The sequence below is a fragment of the Ambystoma mexicanum genome, chromosome 9 (genome assembly GCF_040938575.1).
Source record: "Ambystoma mexicanum isolate Mex_15411 chromosome 9, UKY_AmexF1_1, whole genome shotgun sequence".
Taxonomy (NCBI): Eukaryota; Metazoa; Chordata; class Amphibia; order Caudata; family Ambystomatidae; genus Ambystoma; species Ambystoma mexicanum.
In genome coordinates, this window is record NC_090931.1 from 1048305826 (window position 1) to 1048322685 (window position 16860).

The 16860-nt window shown below is 39.8% G+C and overlaps 1 protein-coding gene across 4 annotated transcripts in view; it reads left to right on the plus strand.

Annotated features, from left to right (window-relative positions):
* Positions 1–16860, plus strand: part of DPP4 (dipeptidyl peptidase 4) — a 992858-nt gene that overhangs the window by 907614 nt on the left and 68384 nt on the right. For all 4 annotated transcript variants that reach the window (XM_069616324.1, XM_069616327.1, XM_069616325.1 and 1 more), the window contains one exon: positions 8534–8633. In XM_069616324.1, coding sequence (XP_069472425.1) covers positions 8534–8633 — 100 coding nt within the window. The remainder of the gene's footprint in view (positions 1–8533; positions 8634–16860) is intronic.

The following is a 16860-nucleotide window of genomic DNA, read 5'->3' on the forward strand; positions in this document are numbered from 1 at the left end:
CAGAAAGAAGGGCTGTTTCCATTGAAAGGCCAAGACGAAAGTCAGTTTGATAAGAAGAATGTAGATTGGGGGCGTGGCTAAGCGCCAAAGAAGATGGTCGCTTGAATGAGCCGCTCCGTCTCATTACATAAAAACGTGCATTAAGTTGTGTTTTTTTTTCTCATTTTTCTGGTCATTATTTACTTACCTTCGTGTCCCGGTAATGATCCACGCTGTGTGGTGGACTTCTGGAACTGGTTCTGCCTCGCGGGACGTGTTTCATTCTGGTGCGGAGCTCTGTGTGCAGCCCCGAGTACAGGACTGAGTGCGCACCGCCCCTCAAGTGGAGAGGTGCGGCGTCGCATATCAGTTGACGTGCCAGCTTTGGGCCGATGCTTCCTTCAGAATCTGCCTCTAACGCCACCTATGGACGGCTGGTATACTGCAGAGGAAAGGAAATAAAAAGACAGGTAAGTTCACATTTATACACCAAAGGATAAAGTAAAGAAGGAAGCAGGAGAGAAGAGAAGAAAAAAAAAGAGGAAAGCGAGGGGAAAGAAGCAAAGACTGAGGCAAAAGAGGGTGAAGAAATGGAAAAACAGGAAAAAAAATAAAAAGAAGGTGAGAGGTGGAGAGGGGGAAGGCAGTGGAGAGGGGGGGAGAGTTAATACTAACAAAGTGACTTGAGTTAAAGAAAAGAGGGAAGAAAGATAAAGAATAAACATTAAAAAGAAGTACATTTGTTGCAAATATTCTAAAAACCTAACAAGTTCGCAGTAGAAAAATCACCCTTTTTCTTTCCTCTAAGAACAACCAATTTATGCAATGCTAATAATACATATTCCACGGCTTTCGTCTCCTGCTCTCTCTTTAACTGCATCCACAATTTATATAGCCTAGGTCATTGGCTCCTGGCTTCTCTGCCTCATCACGGATAACATAGTTGCTTTCCTCTCAGCGCTTCAGCCTCTGAGCTGTATCTGCTGGCTCTGTGTCAAGTAATCTACTTCATTGGCGGTTTTGGCCCAATAACCTATCATCAATATCTCACTAGTCCTTGGCAGCAGTGGGCAAGACCAGATCTACATCTCTCTATTCTATATTGGTGACATCATCATACTCTTTTCTATCCATAACCTTCTCATTATTCTCTGTCACGTCATTTTGACTCCTTATTGTTTAAGGCATACAGTGCATATAATATGGAAGTAATCATTGCAGATTATGAGAAGCTATAGAGCGTAAAACAGATGGCACTATTACTCAAAGAGGTATACAGCGACTGTCTGCAAGTCTGACACAGCATTGACCTATATTGATCAAAGAATATACAGCTTTGTGAACTGTTTCACATTCAAGACTCTAACAACAATCATCAAAATGGCTAATAATAAAGCGAATCAAAAAAGCACATCCACGGCAAAGGAATCCACCACCTCTATGACGAATCTCAAAAGACCTAAAAGTGACTCACCACCTCAACTTGCTATTTCAGACCCCGCCATTGGAACTATTCTTGCAGAAATAAGAGCTTTGAAGCCATTTATCGAGACTACAAATATAAAACTGCAACAATTGGATGAAAGATGGCTGGGTTTTGACAACAGAATGGAAGAAGTAGAAAGGAGAGTGGGAGTCAGGAAAGACCTATGCCCCAGAGTTGTGAAATTGGAGAAATCCATTAAAGAGCTCCAAAAACATAATGAAGATTTAGAAAACCACAGCAGGCGCAATAACCTACGCATTTCAGGTTTACCGGAGGGCTCTGAAGGCTCAGATCCCATCGTGTTTCTACAAAAATTTCTACCTGGCATCCTACATCTACCCTTGCAAACTGTACTTAATATACAGTGCGCTCACAGAATTGGTCAACCCACGGCTCCCACTGCATCTCGTCCATTACCCAGAACACTCATATTTTACCTCTTGGAATACTCTCAGCTTCAGCTCATTATAACTTCTGCCAAGAAATGTAAGTCCCTCATGTGGCGTGGAAACAAGATATTCATCTCTCAAGACGTGGCCAGAAGTACAGCCCAACGTAGAAACGTTTTCTTGTCCTTCTGTCCTGCTCTAAAACAGCTTAATATCCGCTATGGGTTATAACACCCTTGCTCTTTTAAAGTAACCCATGAGGGTCGCACAGCAGTGTTTGATGATCCAACTGATCTTAGAACCTTTATTCAATCCATTAAAGGCGATGGCATGGACACATCCTCTCCGGCAAGTACTTCAACCTCATCTGTAACATGAGACTATGGCCTAATAACATGTACTGATTTTTGCTGATTTTTGCTTTCTCTTGTTTTTCTTCTTGTCTCATATCTTCTTTACTTGATACTATTCACTTAATGCAATCTATATCCTATCACTCTAGCAAATTGAGGCGGGCGCACTTGTTAGCGTCCTTCTTCCACTGTGGTCACTCTTCTTCCTTTTTAGCGATCCACTAGGTGTTACCTATCCTCGTTACATTATTTCCTATTCATTTTCCCATATCCCGTTCGATCTCTAAAGTAACCCTTACCCCTCTGCATATACGTTTTCAGTCTATGATTGAACTTACTTCCCCAATCCCCTATCCACTATGTGTTATCCTTCTGTATCTCTCTATGGGTATATATGTTTTAAGTAACATCATTGTTAACCTGGCATTGATATGGTACTACTGCTATTTAATACGTGTCTATCATTTTACATATGATTAAATGATTTTTAAGTGTATTATATGGAACATCAAAGGATGTAAGAATCCCATTAAGAGATGTAAAATCCTATCTCACCTAAACAAATTTAAGCCATCGGTAGCATGTTTACAGGAAGCGCACTTATCAAACAAAGAAACAATGAAGCTCAAATCCCTTTGGGTAAAGGAAGTTATTTCTAGTCCAGCATTATCCAAAATAAATGGTGTAGCGATTTTGATAAGTAAAAGACAACCCTTTAAAATTCTAGATCAAGATGCTGATATCAATGGAAGATGGGTCTCAATTTCAAACATTTATGGGCCCACTTTACTAGATCCCACATTTACGACCTCAATTAAACAAATAATACTTAAAAATAACTTTACCAACTTAATTATGTGTGGAGATGTAAACCAAGTCCTCGACCCATTTTTAGATAGAAAGTCCAGTTGTTTATTTAAAACTAATAAAACCCATAAGTCCTTTATGAATTGTATAGCCTAAACTGGACTAATAGATACATGGAGACTTTCCCATCCCACACAAATAGATCATACCTTCCATTCACTCCCGCACAATACTTTATCACGTCTGGACTATATCTTTGCAATTAAAACCCTTTCTGGCTCAATTTTTGACTCTAAAATCTCCAATATTTTTATATCTGATCATGCTCCGGTAATTACATCCTTTTGTTTATCTGATATTAATAAAACTGCAAGTCGATGGAAACTTAACAATTTTCTCCTACAGGTTCCAGAGTTTATTCAATCCATTCAATCATTCATCCAACAATATTTCACAAACAACCTAGATGGTGACACATCAGTTGTAAACAACTGGGATGCGTTCAAGACTGCTCTAAGAGGTCACGTTATGGCCCTCTAAGGTAAAAATAAAAAAATTAGAAAAAAACTTTTGGATGATCTCTATACTCAACTCACCCAAGCTGAACAATGTTACTATAGAGACTCTACCATGACGAATCTCCGACAGGTCATGGCTCTACGTTTCAAAATTAATAAAGAAATTACAGAACTAGCCGCAGGGACGATACTCAAATATAAAACAAAAATATATCAGACATCAAATAAAGCTGGTAAAATACTTGCCTCCTATTTAAAAACCAAAAAAGAAAAGTTCCACATATCCCATATAAAAGATGCTCAAGGTATATCGCACTATCGATCCGAAGATATACTTAATTGCTTCAGGAAGTTCTATGCTGATCTTTACACCCCGGATTGTCCTATTCCTAATGATAACGTAGAATCTGTTTTTAGCAACATCAGTCGTGCAACATACCCTCAAATTGACCTTTCCCACCTTGATAAGGAAATCACATCCTCAGAGATCATCAAAGCTATTAAGGGCCTGGGTAAAGGGAAAGCTCCCAGTCCAGATGGACTTTCTACTGAATTCTATATAAATCTATCCTACGTCCTAACTCCTAAACTTAAAACACTATTCTCATTTTTCATATCTCAAAAATCATCATCTGGTTCATTCTCCAAAGGTTTACTCATTATATTCCCTAAACCAGACAAAGATCCCACAATTCCCAGCAATTATAGACCTATATCCCTCATAAATATTGAAAGCAAAATTTTTGTGAAAATATTAGCCAACAGAATTGAATCCTCATTTCCTGTTCTCGTTAAAGCAGACCAAACTGGTTATGTGAAAGGACGTAATATATCCTCAAATGCTAGACTTTTATTTAATGCCCTCAGCTTAGCAGCTAAAGATAAAAAAGATAAACAAGGATATGCAGCCATTGCACTAGACGCGGAAAAAGCTTTTGACCGTGTCAATTGGAACTTTATGTTTCAGGCCCTTAAATGTCACGGTTGCGGCAAAGCATTCATTTCTTTGGTTAAACTTCTATATTCATCCCCTAAATCCTCTATTTATCTAAATGGCCAAACATCCTCCTTCTTCCCTTTACTCAGAGGAACACGGCAAGGCTGTCCCTTTTCACCTTTACTATACATTCTTTCTCCTGAACCTTTATTGGAATTAATACGATCGAATAAAAACATCCCGGGTATTTCGGCTGGCGCCTCATACACCAAAATAGCAGCGTATGCTGATGATATCCTCATTCTTATCAAGCATCCCAAAAGCCACCTACCAAATCTACTTGATGCCTTAGCTTAATTTGGTCAGGTGTCAGGATATAAATTAAATGGAGAGAAATCGGAAATTATGCCCCTAAACTCATATTGTCTCAAACATGACATTGATATCTTTGGGCTTAAATGGTGTAGTACTTCTATAAAATACCTAGGAATTCGATTTGCCCCTAAAATCCAAGATACTCTTAAAATTAATACAAAAATTATACTGGACACTCTTAAAGATCTAACTTCCAAATGGTCCCCCCTGTATCTTTCTTAGTGGGGACGCTTAGATACTATTAAAATGATGCTGTCCCCTACTGTACTATACTATTTACAGCTTCTATCGTTCCATTATCTCTTTCCTTTTTCAAATCTATATACTCTATCTTACTAAAATTTTTATGGGGAGAAGGAAAGAGTAGAAGAATTGCTTTAACCAAGCTTAAAGCGCCATATGAAAAGGGTGGTGTTAAATTCCCAGACTTCAAGCTATACCATTCTTCATTTGTACTAAAACAATCACGTCACTGGTTTTCTGATCCTGAAATTTATGATATTCCCACATGGTGTACTTTAGAAAAACATTCAGTCTGCCCTTATAATATCACAGACCTTATTTACATATTTAAACATTCATCTATGAATATCCTAGATCCTATCAAGGCATCTATTTCAGCCCTACAAGCCTTTCTCTTCCATCATATCAAAGCCCCAAACAAGTGTCTTTCCCCTTTAATATGGCACAGCAAGAATATTGTGATCAACAGCAGGACCTTAAATCGTAAATCTTGGATTAAAAAAGGTGTTGGATTCATTCAACACATTATAGATGATCAGTCAATCCTCACCTTTCAGCAAATGATATCCAAATTTGTCATTCCCAAAGCGGACTTGCTATACTACAATAAATTAATTAACTCCTGTCTAGATGCACTTAATCATTTCTCTAACGAGATCCTTTCTCCAGATTCCTTCAGACTGCTACAACTTAACATGGGAAGTGATGTTAGGGCTTCAAAATTTTATAGTATGCTCACCACCTCAACATTTGATGTCTGTACTATTCGTCTAAAATGGGAAGACGATATAGGTTACAGATTTGATGATCAGATATGGTGCCGTTTGTTTGCTAAAATCAAAAATATATCTGTTTCTGCAAACATAACACAACATTATCTCTTCTTCATTCATAGAGCATTCATGACTCCTGCCAAACTAGCAAAGGCTAATCCAAACTATGATGCTAAATGTTTGACATGTGGTATAACTCCTGCTTCATTTATGCATATGTTCTTTGAATGTTCATTCACTTTCAGATTTTGGAAAGACATTTGGAGCATTATCAAGCTCATATTTTCTGTTAATATTCAGCTGTTCTTTTTGAATGTTTTTCTAGGTAGCATTGCCTTAACAACCAATATCTCCCCAGACTCAGCCAAACTTTATGATTTATTGATCTGCACAGCCTTGAAATGCATTACAGCCAATTGGAAAGATTCTCGATCTCTCTCCGCCAGAGGATGGTGGAACTTTATTTGTAATTTACATAAAATGGAATTATGCATGGCTAATGAGTTGAATACAATCCCTAAATTCAATGCTAAATGGTCCTTTTTCATCCGCTATCTTAACTATTTCAATGTTACTGCACATGGTACTTGAATCTATATACTTATTTTGAATTAATTTGATGTGAGTCGCTAATCTCATTCATATGTTTGTAATGTAGTATTATTATAACTGTATTAACAGTTTAAAAAAATATAACTCTATACCGATCTTCCCCCTTACCTTCCTCCCTTTTGTTTCATGTTTGTTGTCTGTCCGCCAGTCTGTTTCCCCATCATTCATTTTCCAACTCTCCCCAATTTATTCTCATTGCAGATATGATAAAATAACTTTTGTTTCTTTTTTTATTGCTTCAATAACATAAGCTTTGGGAACTTTGCTAAATGTATATAAATGGTTTATTTAATGTTTTATGCTTCATTAACTTCGTCACTTGTTATTATAGCTATTCAATGTTTATTTGTAATATCTAGTTCCTCTAGATATATGAAACTTTCGAACACGTGTTATTATTGTCAAACAAAATTTTCAAAAAATAATAAAAACTATTAAAATCAAAAAAGAAGGATGTAGATTATGCAGATTTAAATAAGATGAGAGCTGAGAATGAACAAGCTGCCTTGAAGTCATTACCTTATGAATGCTTATAAATAACAAAGGCAGCACCATCACAGCACAGTTTGCAGTTTGATGTACTGTGCAACAGGGTTTACCTCAACGAGATCTCATAGGTGTGTGTTTGGGGTGGTGAGATATGGGTAGTGAGTAAGGAATGGCCATAGGTGGTCAATAGGTGGGTAAAACTCTGAACAACACACTCATACTGACTGTCCTGCCTCACATCCCTTTTCCCTCCCGTCTATAACCCTATACAAATAGCCAAACCTAAAAATGTTGCTTTAACATCTAAGAAGGGTATTGGCCAGTAGCAGCGTGGCGCCTCTTTTTTATGTAAAAGAATTATCAAACTATGGCATCAAAAATGTATACCCTTAGTCACTGAGACCATGAGCTTCATGAGCTTTGCCAGGGTGTCGTGCAAAAAGGTCGGAGCCACGGGCATCAAGCCCGGTGGGTTCAGCATTTTTTTATAGCGTTCACACACCATAGCACTTCATCATGTGAGGGGTGTTGCAGCCACTTTGAGGTCTTAAAGCATAATGCCCTCTGAACACTTTCTATCAGGCTTATAGAGCACTTTTAAAAATGATCCATTTATTTTGAGGGATCACACACTCGCATGTTGAAATATAGCTGCAGCTCCTCCTCGTGGCCATCTTAAAAACCATCATAATCATTACTCTAACCACATTAACCATTGTCTGCGAATACGTTCTTGTTTTTCTTTTTTACTAAATTCTTATTTTGTATTTTTTTAAGAGAAATATTCTTTGCGGAAAAATGATACTATCATATTGAAACCTGAACAGACATTGTTGGGTGAGATTTACTCAGGAACCACATGAAAACATGGTGTCACCAATTTTTATGTGATTAAAGATTATATGCGTCAATTAATCAGAGCTCGCGAAAAGCTCACAATTGGAGTGGTCTCCCCCATCGTTGGGCCAGGCACTCTTTGCAAGTTTAAATCCCTGAAAGTAGACTCAGCCCTGAAATCCTTACACTATCAAACTCAGAGCCTTTCAATTTGGTAGCAATAACACCTGTTATTACAGAGCTATGAAGCAGAAGGAATCAGGCACTAAGCACCGTATGACAATGTGATGATATCCATAGTTATACTAGCTTCTTTTAAAGTACTAGATCCACCACCTTCCATTGTGTGCATTTTTTAAGTTTTCAAATAGTTCATTGAATGCAGTGTGTTGCATGCACTGTGCATGGTACTTTGTATGCTATGTTTTCCCAAGTCCCTGAACATTGATTGGTGGTTAACAATGTATGTCATACTGTATATGATGAAACTTTCCATTAGTCTGATGAATACAAGAAATTATACATTTTTATTTTAACAGTGTACTGGTTGTAAGCAGCTATAGTGTGTTTCAATTTTACATAATGCTCTCTATACAAACTGGAATGCATAACGTCTATAACTAATAACAAATTCACTAAGAGAATATTAGTAACAATAGGACTTTGCAAGTATGTGTATCATTAGTTCACAACCCTGTTCTGTGCTAACTATTCCCTCGCTTTCTTTCTTCTCAGTCCTATGGTGGCTATGTATCCTCAATGGTGCTTGGCAGTGGCAGTAAACTGTTTAAGTGTGGCATTGCTGTCGCACCGGTATCACGCTGGCAATATTATGGTAGGTACATTAAAGAAAATGTTCAAAAATGTTCAAAATTAAAACATGACTTTAGCAATCAATGTCTTTAGTTGGAGTTTGAAAGGCACACTGCTTTACAATACATCTATTGAATACACACATTTGTCTAGCCTAAACTACGTTTCCTTTCCTGAAAACATTTTGTAACTTCTTTTTTCAACACCCACCTTTTCAAACTTTGAACCATGCAAGACGCACCGAGACCCTCTGCTAACCAAAAATTCAAATAAAATAAAATAAATACAAATGCTAAAACGTCCCTCCCTGTGCATTTCCTCCAGAGCATAGATGTGATTTTCCACATGAGCAGGTTTGGCATTGTTACACAAATGTTGCCGGAAGTGCAAAGAACAAGTTCACCCATTTCTTTTAATGTTCTTCTATATTCATTCACCTCTTCAGTTTTCCTTCCTATTTGTACCCTGTTATCAATGTGCATCCTCGCTGTTTACCGTAGATTACGTCACTTCCTTCAAGTTTGCCCTCAGATTATATTGCCTCCTCCTTTTTTATAATCCGATTATTTCACTTCTTCAATTTCATCTCTCCTATTATTTGACTCTTTTAGTTGCTTGCGAGAGAGACTGTGTACATCCCACTGTCACAATTGGTGGGTATTAGTGCGGAACCAACAAAACCACATTAACATAGCAATGCCTATATCTGGCCGAAAGCCAAACTTCCATCACTTTACAAATACTCACTGAATTACTGGGGTACTTTGCCAGCAAGCTGTAGTTCCAATCATTTTTTAAGACTGTATTTAACCAAATAAGAAGCATGTAACATATGAAAAGAGACACGTTTTTTCTTCTGGGAAACAGTGTTCCCTGTACTGTCCATTTTGGAACCAGGGACTTCTAGAGGCCAGTCTGGCTGGATCCTGTGATAATGAAAGACTGGTTCACTGGTTCACACGTGGCCGTGCCATTGTAGCGAGGAACATTTACCGATGAAATAAACCAGCCAAGGTTAACCTTCAGGCCACACTTCTCTTCAATTTGATTTACACCTTCCGGAAAGGATTGTGTAATATAATTCTAAAGCATATGATGGGTGAGCAAAGAACATGGCTCTCAGCCCTCTTTTGGATTCACCATAGCGGGTTGCTCAAAAGTAAATGGTAAGGGAGTTTGGCAAAAGTGCTCACACTTTTTATACCATGATTTGATGGCAGCTATTAAATGTGCCACAATTGGTCCACAGTTTTAGTGCATTAGAACGCCATTATTGCTATTTGGAAGTGTGCTCATTGCCTCAGGCAATGTATTCTCATGTATCTCACACCAATTAGACTTTAGTATAAGAGCCAAGCACTGGTCAATTACTGTCATCAGAAATAGCTGTGGGCCAATACCTCTAAAACAGGCATTGTGGCCTTTGGCAGTCAGCCTATCTTGTACACGTGACAGCAGCAGAACACATTGAGAATGTGATCTTGTTTAACTGTATGGTATTTTGTCCTGAGTGTCCACCTAAATATAGCAGAACAAAGTGCCAAGCGTAATATACTGGCACTATTGTGGTTTAATTAGAGCTGTCTCCCCATAGCTCCATACAAAAAGCCTTTGCGACCAAAATAATGTCCATCTTTGAATTTACCTGCTGCCTTTGGAGTAAAGGCAATGCATTGCCATGCTCAAAGTATGAGAACTGACGCTCCCATCATGCCCAAGGATTGTCACAATCAACACCAGTCAGGTCAATTCGTTTTGGGATTGGGCTTTGGTCAATTGACATCCGAGCAATGAGACAACTGACTTACTGTCCCCACTCTTCAAGCAGGCACCATAAATGAACAGATGTACAATCTTCACTATAGTTGGTCATTACACACCAGGAATTTAACATAGCTCTCATGCAATGTGTGCAATTATTGAATGTCAAATAGTTATGGCAAAGAATTAATTAACATGTAACCCTGTGCAAAAATGTAACGCTATGCAAATGTGTAACTTTGTGTTACTTGGAAGCCCTAGCTTTATTTATTTATTTGTTCATGTAATTATTTATTTATTTCAATATTTGTTGAGCTCCACACACCGAAGGCCTGAATGCACTATAAGAAAAGGACAAAACAAAGAGCAGAGACAGGCATAACAAGGAAAGGCACCAAGAGGCACATTAATGTATCCCCTTGTTAAACAGATGTGTCTCAAGATCCTTTTTGAATTTTGAGAAAAAAGAAAGATTGTGCAGTGCTGTCCGGGGTTAAATCCAAGCTTTAGGTGCCCACACGTCGAAACTCGTAGCTCCAAATCTTGAGCCTTTGAATCGCGGATGAAAGAGCGATATACCCTCATTAGAGCGTAGGGCTCTGATAGGAGTTCTGATGTGCAGCCGATCCTTCAGATAATGTGGGGCCACACAGACAACTTATTTATACGTTAATGTGAAGACTTTGTGTTTAATATGGTGTTGTAACGGTAGCCAATAGAGGGATTGCTGCAGCGCTGTAAAATGTTCACCTCTCTTGAGGCCAAAAATGGCTCTAACCGCACCAATACCGGCATGAAGACGGTTACAGTAATCTAACCGAGAATTGATCAAAGCAGGACTGATTTAGAGCAGTTACTTATTTATGTATGTACATATAGTACATGTTTAGGGAAGGTCTTCTGCACTTCAAAATAGATACTTATTCACAGAAGAGTTTTATAATGGCAAAACCCCATTGGAAAATGCTCTGGAATTAGGCCCCCCCGAGTTTTCATATGTGGCACAACTTGGATGTCACATCCGGCAATTTTGAAATGAGAGTAACTGGGATGCAGTTTTCTTAACTTGTGCCCAGTCCCTCTCCATCTTGCCACCGTTGAGCACAAGCACATTGTTAGCCATCCAGCGCTGCACAATGGTATAGATGATGTTAATTGCCATGAAGTCGTAGTCATGGTCACCTCTCAACTTGAGTAGAGTTTGTGAATCAGCGGCCTAGTTAGTATATACTACATGGATATTATCAAGTTGGTCAAAAAAGCGGCCTCATATTAATGTAAAAAAAGTTTGGGGGAAAGCCATGAGCCCTGAGGGGGCGTGCATTCCAGAATGACAGGACAAGCTTGTGCATCAGCCATAGCCACGCTAACAGTCATCGGACCCAGAAACGATTAAAGCCAAGCAACTGAGTTCTCTGAACATCTGTCCACATCTACTAATCTCTTGACCAGACAAGAGTGGTCCATAAGATCCAATGTCACTGACAGGTCTAAAACCAGTAGAAAAGCAGAGTCACCTTCATCAACAATTTTAGTGATGTTTGATTTTAAGTCAAGTATATCTGACTCGGTACTGTGCCACACTCTGAAGCCAGGTTAATGAAATCTCAAAATATTTTGTGACTCAATATGTTCCTGCATACACCTGTATGTAGGCAACTGTCCACGATTTACATGAGGGACGGCATATTCATAATGGGTTTGTAATTACTGGGTGGAAGGAAAAAATCATGGCAATCTTTTTGGGTAGGGCAAATATCACCACCACACGATGTAGGTTTGAGATTAGTGATAAAAGACCAAATCACCTAGTTTGAAACCTGACAAAAGGAGAAAGAAGGCATAATAGCGTGGATTACCTTGCTAAAAGGGAGCTTTTCATGTTTTGTGATTTTTTTTAAAAGCACATTTTAAATTTCTTTACTCCAAGTCTCCGAAATGGGGTGTTAGCACTTCTGTGCTGTTTTGCATTCAAATTCCTTAAGAATGTCAAAGAGTTCCCTCGAGCAGAATTTGACATTCAAGATTCACTGGTTGTAGGTGAACTGTTTTTCATTAAAGATTGCTTGCTTATATTTGTTTGCTGAATTTCTGTAAACTCGAAGTAGTTAATCACCTGGATTATTGACCAAACTCTTTCTGCCTGTCTCTTAGATTTCCAGAGCTTAATGATACTATCATTGAACCAATTATTTTTACTGGTCTCAGATTTAACAGATTTAGGTCTGGGTGCCAGCATGTTAATCGCCCCATCTAGAGCTGGCTGAATCTATTCTGTAATGATCTTTATACCTGAACGTGCGGTTATTTTAGAGAGAACGGGTGATAGTAGCGGGGCCATTAATAATGGAGTCAGGTTTTTCAAACTCCAACCACTTTTCTGTATTTTCATATTTGAGTCGACGTGCATGGGCGCTCCTCGTATAGTTATTTCAAATGTAACAGAAGAATGGTCTGACCACAGACAGATCTCAGTTGTAAGGGAAGATATATCAATATTACATGAAAATGCCCAGTCTAGACAATTTCTGCCAAGATGTGTTGCGATTTTATTAACTTGTTGAATAAGAGAGACTTCTAATACCTTCACCAACGATATTGTAGCGGGGTATGCTTTCTTATTATGCCAACAATTAAAATCACCTGATGCTAAGAGGTGATTACTAGGTTTCAAAAGGGTAGCTACCAATTGTTCTTCAAAATCAAGAGTAGATGTGGGTGGTCTTTATGGTGGTCACACAGATGCTGAGCGAAGTGGTAGGATTTGTACTAAGTTTAACAAGAAGTACCTCACAGTTATCGATGTTTAAGAGGTTTGATGTATGCACCTTCAGGACATTTCGATGAATCATGGCCACCCCACACCCCTTGATGACACTCGATCAATTCTCAGAAGATGGTATCCTACTGGTGTAGCTAAGGATGCTGCATGATAAGTGGTCTTCCTGACAGCCAGGAGATCCAAGTTAGATTCAACAATACAATGTGCAATGTCAACTGCATGAGAGAACACTGAACACGTATTTAGTACAGATGCTTTCAAAACATGTGTTGTGATCACAGGAGATGGATTAGTTAAAGAAGCTTTATCAGAATCTCGTAGAAAAGCAGAGAAATCAGTATCATGTAACAATTTGGGTGACATAACATGAGCGTCTGCTAGAGGGTCACTAATAAAACTATCAATTTTAGAACCAGCACTCTATTTAACAATTGGTTAGTCATGGTGAAAGCCATCAGAGGGGGTGCCTTAGTTGTGCTTGAGGACACTCCACCCTTAGAATATACTTTCTGCAAGACTAACTTATTCTGCGATATGGTCCTGTAGCCAAAATTGATCTATGTGATCACTGCGCCACCCGTAATTCTGCTGACGAAAATGTCAACTGCAATTATGGTGCGGCGCAGTGATCAGATTGATCACTTCTGCCCGCCCGGCCCGCAATCCCTAAAACCTCAACCCCCCACCACTTACCTTTACTGCAGCGCACTCCTGTGTGTGCTGCTGGCATCCTTGCACCCCTGCTGCGTCAGCTCCTACCATTTACGTGTGGCAGTGCTGACCCTGCAGTCCCCTTTTCTTTTTTTTAACCTTATCCCTGCTTACCGTAACGGTAAACGGGGGACACCACATGACCCCTGTTACTGAGCCCAAGGATATCGGGGAGACCACCACAACCCCCGCTCTGCTTGGGCGCAGTCATGGGGGCCAGGATTTTTGTACCGCGCTTCAGGGCAATTGTAGTAATGGCGACATTATGGTACAATTCTGGCAAAATCCATGTTGAGAAATGTGGCTAATACCGACTGCACCTTTGATTGAGGTTTAAGATCACAAGGAGAGGGGCTAATTAAGACACTTGTGGAATCGATACTCATTATGACTCCATCTGGGGAGAGCGATGAGAGATGTATGCAGGAAAAAGTTGAGTCTCCACAGTGCAGGCTTAAAATAAAGTCCCTAGCACAGCACTAAACCTGTATTACCACCACTGCCAGGTGCAACCAGCAAAACCAGTGTTAGCCCTTAAAGGCGCCAGCGCTAACATGCCATGCCACTGGGCCTTTATAAGTGCTTCCTAACACAAGGATTCTTGGTGAATATAGTTTCAAGTGTCCTATTCGAAATGCAGAGGATGTAGTGAAGCTAAAGCTATGTACGTGCAGTAGGACTAAATGCAATTGAAAAAGTCTGAACAAACAAAAGAATATCAACAGGGTTAAAAGGCTAAAAACAGATTGTAAACTATTTCTCATTGCAGTAATGTCTTGACGCTAAAAAAATATTTAAGCAGAGTGAAAATGATTTTTGATCTGCTATCCTACCTAATCAAATTAACTGCAGCAAAACCAGCGTTCACCTTTGCAAACGCGCCGTCGCTAATGCACCACTGGGACCTTCTAAGTGGTTCCAGACACAAGGATTTTTGGTAAATGTAGTTTCAAGTCTCCTATTCGAAACTAAAATTAAAAGGATGTAGCGAAACTAAAGCTATGTATGTGCAGTAGGGCAAAATACAATTAAAACAATCTTAGCAAACAAAAGAATAGCAACAAGGTTAAAAGGCCAAAAACAAATGCAGATCTGAAGTATGTTTAGATTAAATACGGACTCTGGGCAAGATAAGAGCTTGATTTGATCTTGCTAGACTGCATCTTGTGTTCTATTTTATCTCAAAAGGTTTTTATACCTTTTATTAGGCTACCTGAACATATAACACTAAGATGGCATAATGCATGCACTTTTGAAGTTGCAAAGAACTTGTCAATTTAATGGTAAAATGCAAAAATGAGCGGCAAGGGATAAGTAAAGGAATTTTTCATCCCAGGCATGCAAGGAATGCAGTGCTGTGATTGTCTTATCTAACAATTACAGCCTATAGCCCTTTGCTCGCAGACAGAGTGGCAGATTCATGGAATTATTTGCGTGGAAAATCATGGATCTGGGAGCCATTCTCAGTGCGAAACCCCATACATTTCCTAACGTGCATGGACTTCACGCAGGCTCAGCACGTCTCTACGAGTGGTTGAGTGCCTTGCGCGAGACACCACACAGCGCGCGGGCGAGGCCTGCGCAGAGGGTGGAGTAGGGGGCGTAACTCAGAAATTGAGGAAGAACAAGGGAAACAGTGGGCTTATGAGGGATGGTCCGCAGGCAGTCCATAGCACACCCACATATGTGCATGACAAAGCGTATTCCTGGATGTGACCGCGCAAGCTCCCGTCTATGAAATGCGCACAACAGCCCGTAGGCATCGGGCGCTGTTTCAGAAGTAAGTACATTTCTTTAGTTACAGAGGTACATACATATCCAGAAAAAAGGTGTGCATAATTTGCTAGTTTCAACGGTACATAAATAAGCATTACCAATGAAGTAATACAGAAACGGATGTGCATAAGTTAGTAAAACAGCCAGATTTTGAGGACTTTGAGGAATGCAAGGTAGTGTTCAGCTCTGAGAGTAAGTGGCAACGAGATCCATTGTCTGGCAGCAACGAAGGGGAAGCTGGCACCACCTGCTTTGACTCTGGGGATTGCGAGTCAGTGGGGCAATGGTGCTCTGGTAGGTCTGGACAGCCCACTCTCACTACTTTCCTGGAGAGGTAGGAGGGGTTGCGTGAGTGATGCACTTGTGAGTGATGGCAAGAGTTTTGAATAAGACATGTTAATTGATGGGAAGCCAGTGGGCTTTCCGTCATGCTGCCGAGATGTGTTCTCTTTTGGGAATGCTGAGGTCTGCTAGAAGTGCATTATTTTGAATTATTTGTAGTTTCTCTAGGTTTGTCCTGAGGTACCGGTCGAATAGGAATTGACATTAATCCAATCCTGAGCCTAATATCTCTCTAGCAATAGAGAGATAATACTCGGTGGACAGGAATGATTTGGCTGTGTTAATCAGCTTAGTGTACTAAGCTGCTGAGGAAGCGATGGCGCTGACTTGATGTGACATAGAAAGGGTGGCATCTGGGTAGACTCCTAGGGTCTTGACAGAGGATGAGACAGGGATCTGTTTGTTGTCAATTGTGAATGTTGCGTATTGGAAATTTAGTTTTTTGAAGGTTTGCTGGGTCCCTATTAGAAGGATTTTCCCATTGAGGCAGAGCAAATGAACTGCCATCCAGGCCTGAATGATGGAGTACACTAAGTTAAGTGCCTTGGTGTCTGTTTCGTAGTTACCAGAGAGAGGGAGGAGGACTTTGGTATCATCAGCATAGCTGGTGTAAGCTATGCCAATGGTGTCCAAGATGTCAAATAGTGGCCTGGTAAAATGTTATAGAGAGTGGGAGAGATACAGGATTCCTGCGTGACTCCACAATGGATTGTGGCGGAGGCCACGCAGGCCTGATCTGTGAACACTCTCATGGCTCTTCCTTCAGGAATGACGTGATGCAAGCTGTGGCTTTGGTAGAGAAGTGAGCTGAGGTGATGACAAATAATGTTGTGGTCTGCTAAGTCAAAAGCGGGTGATAAGTCTAAGAGGAGGAGTA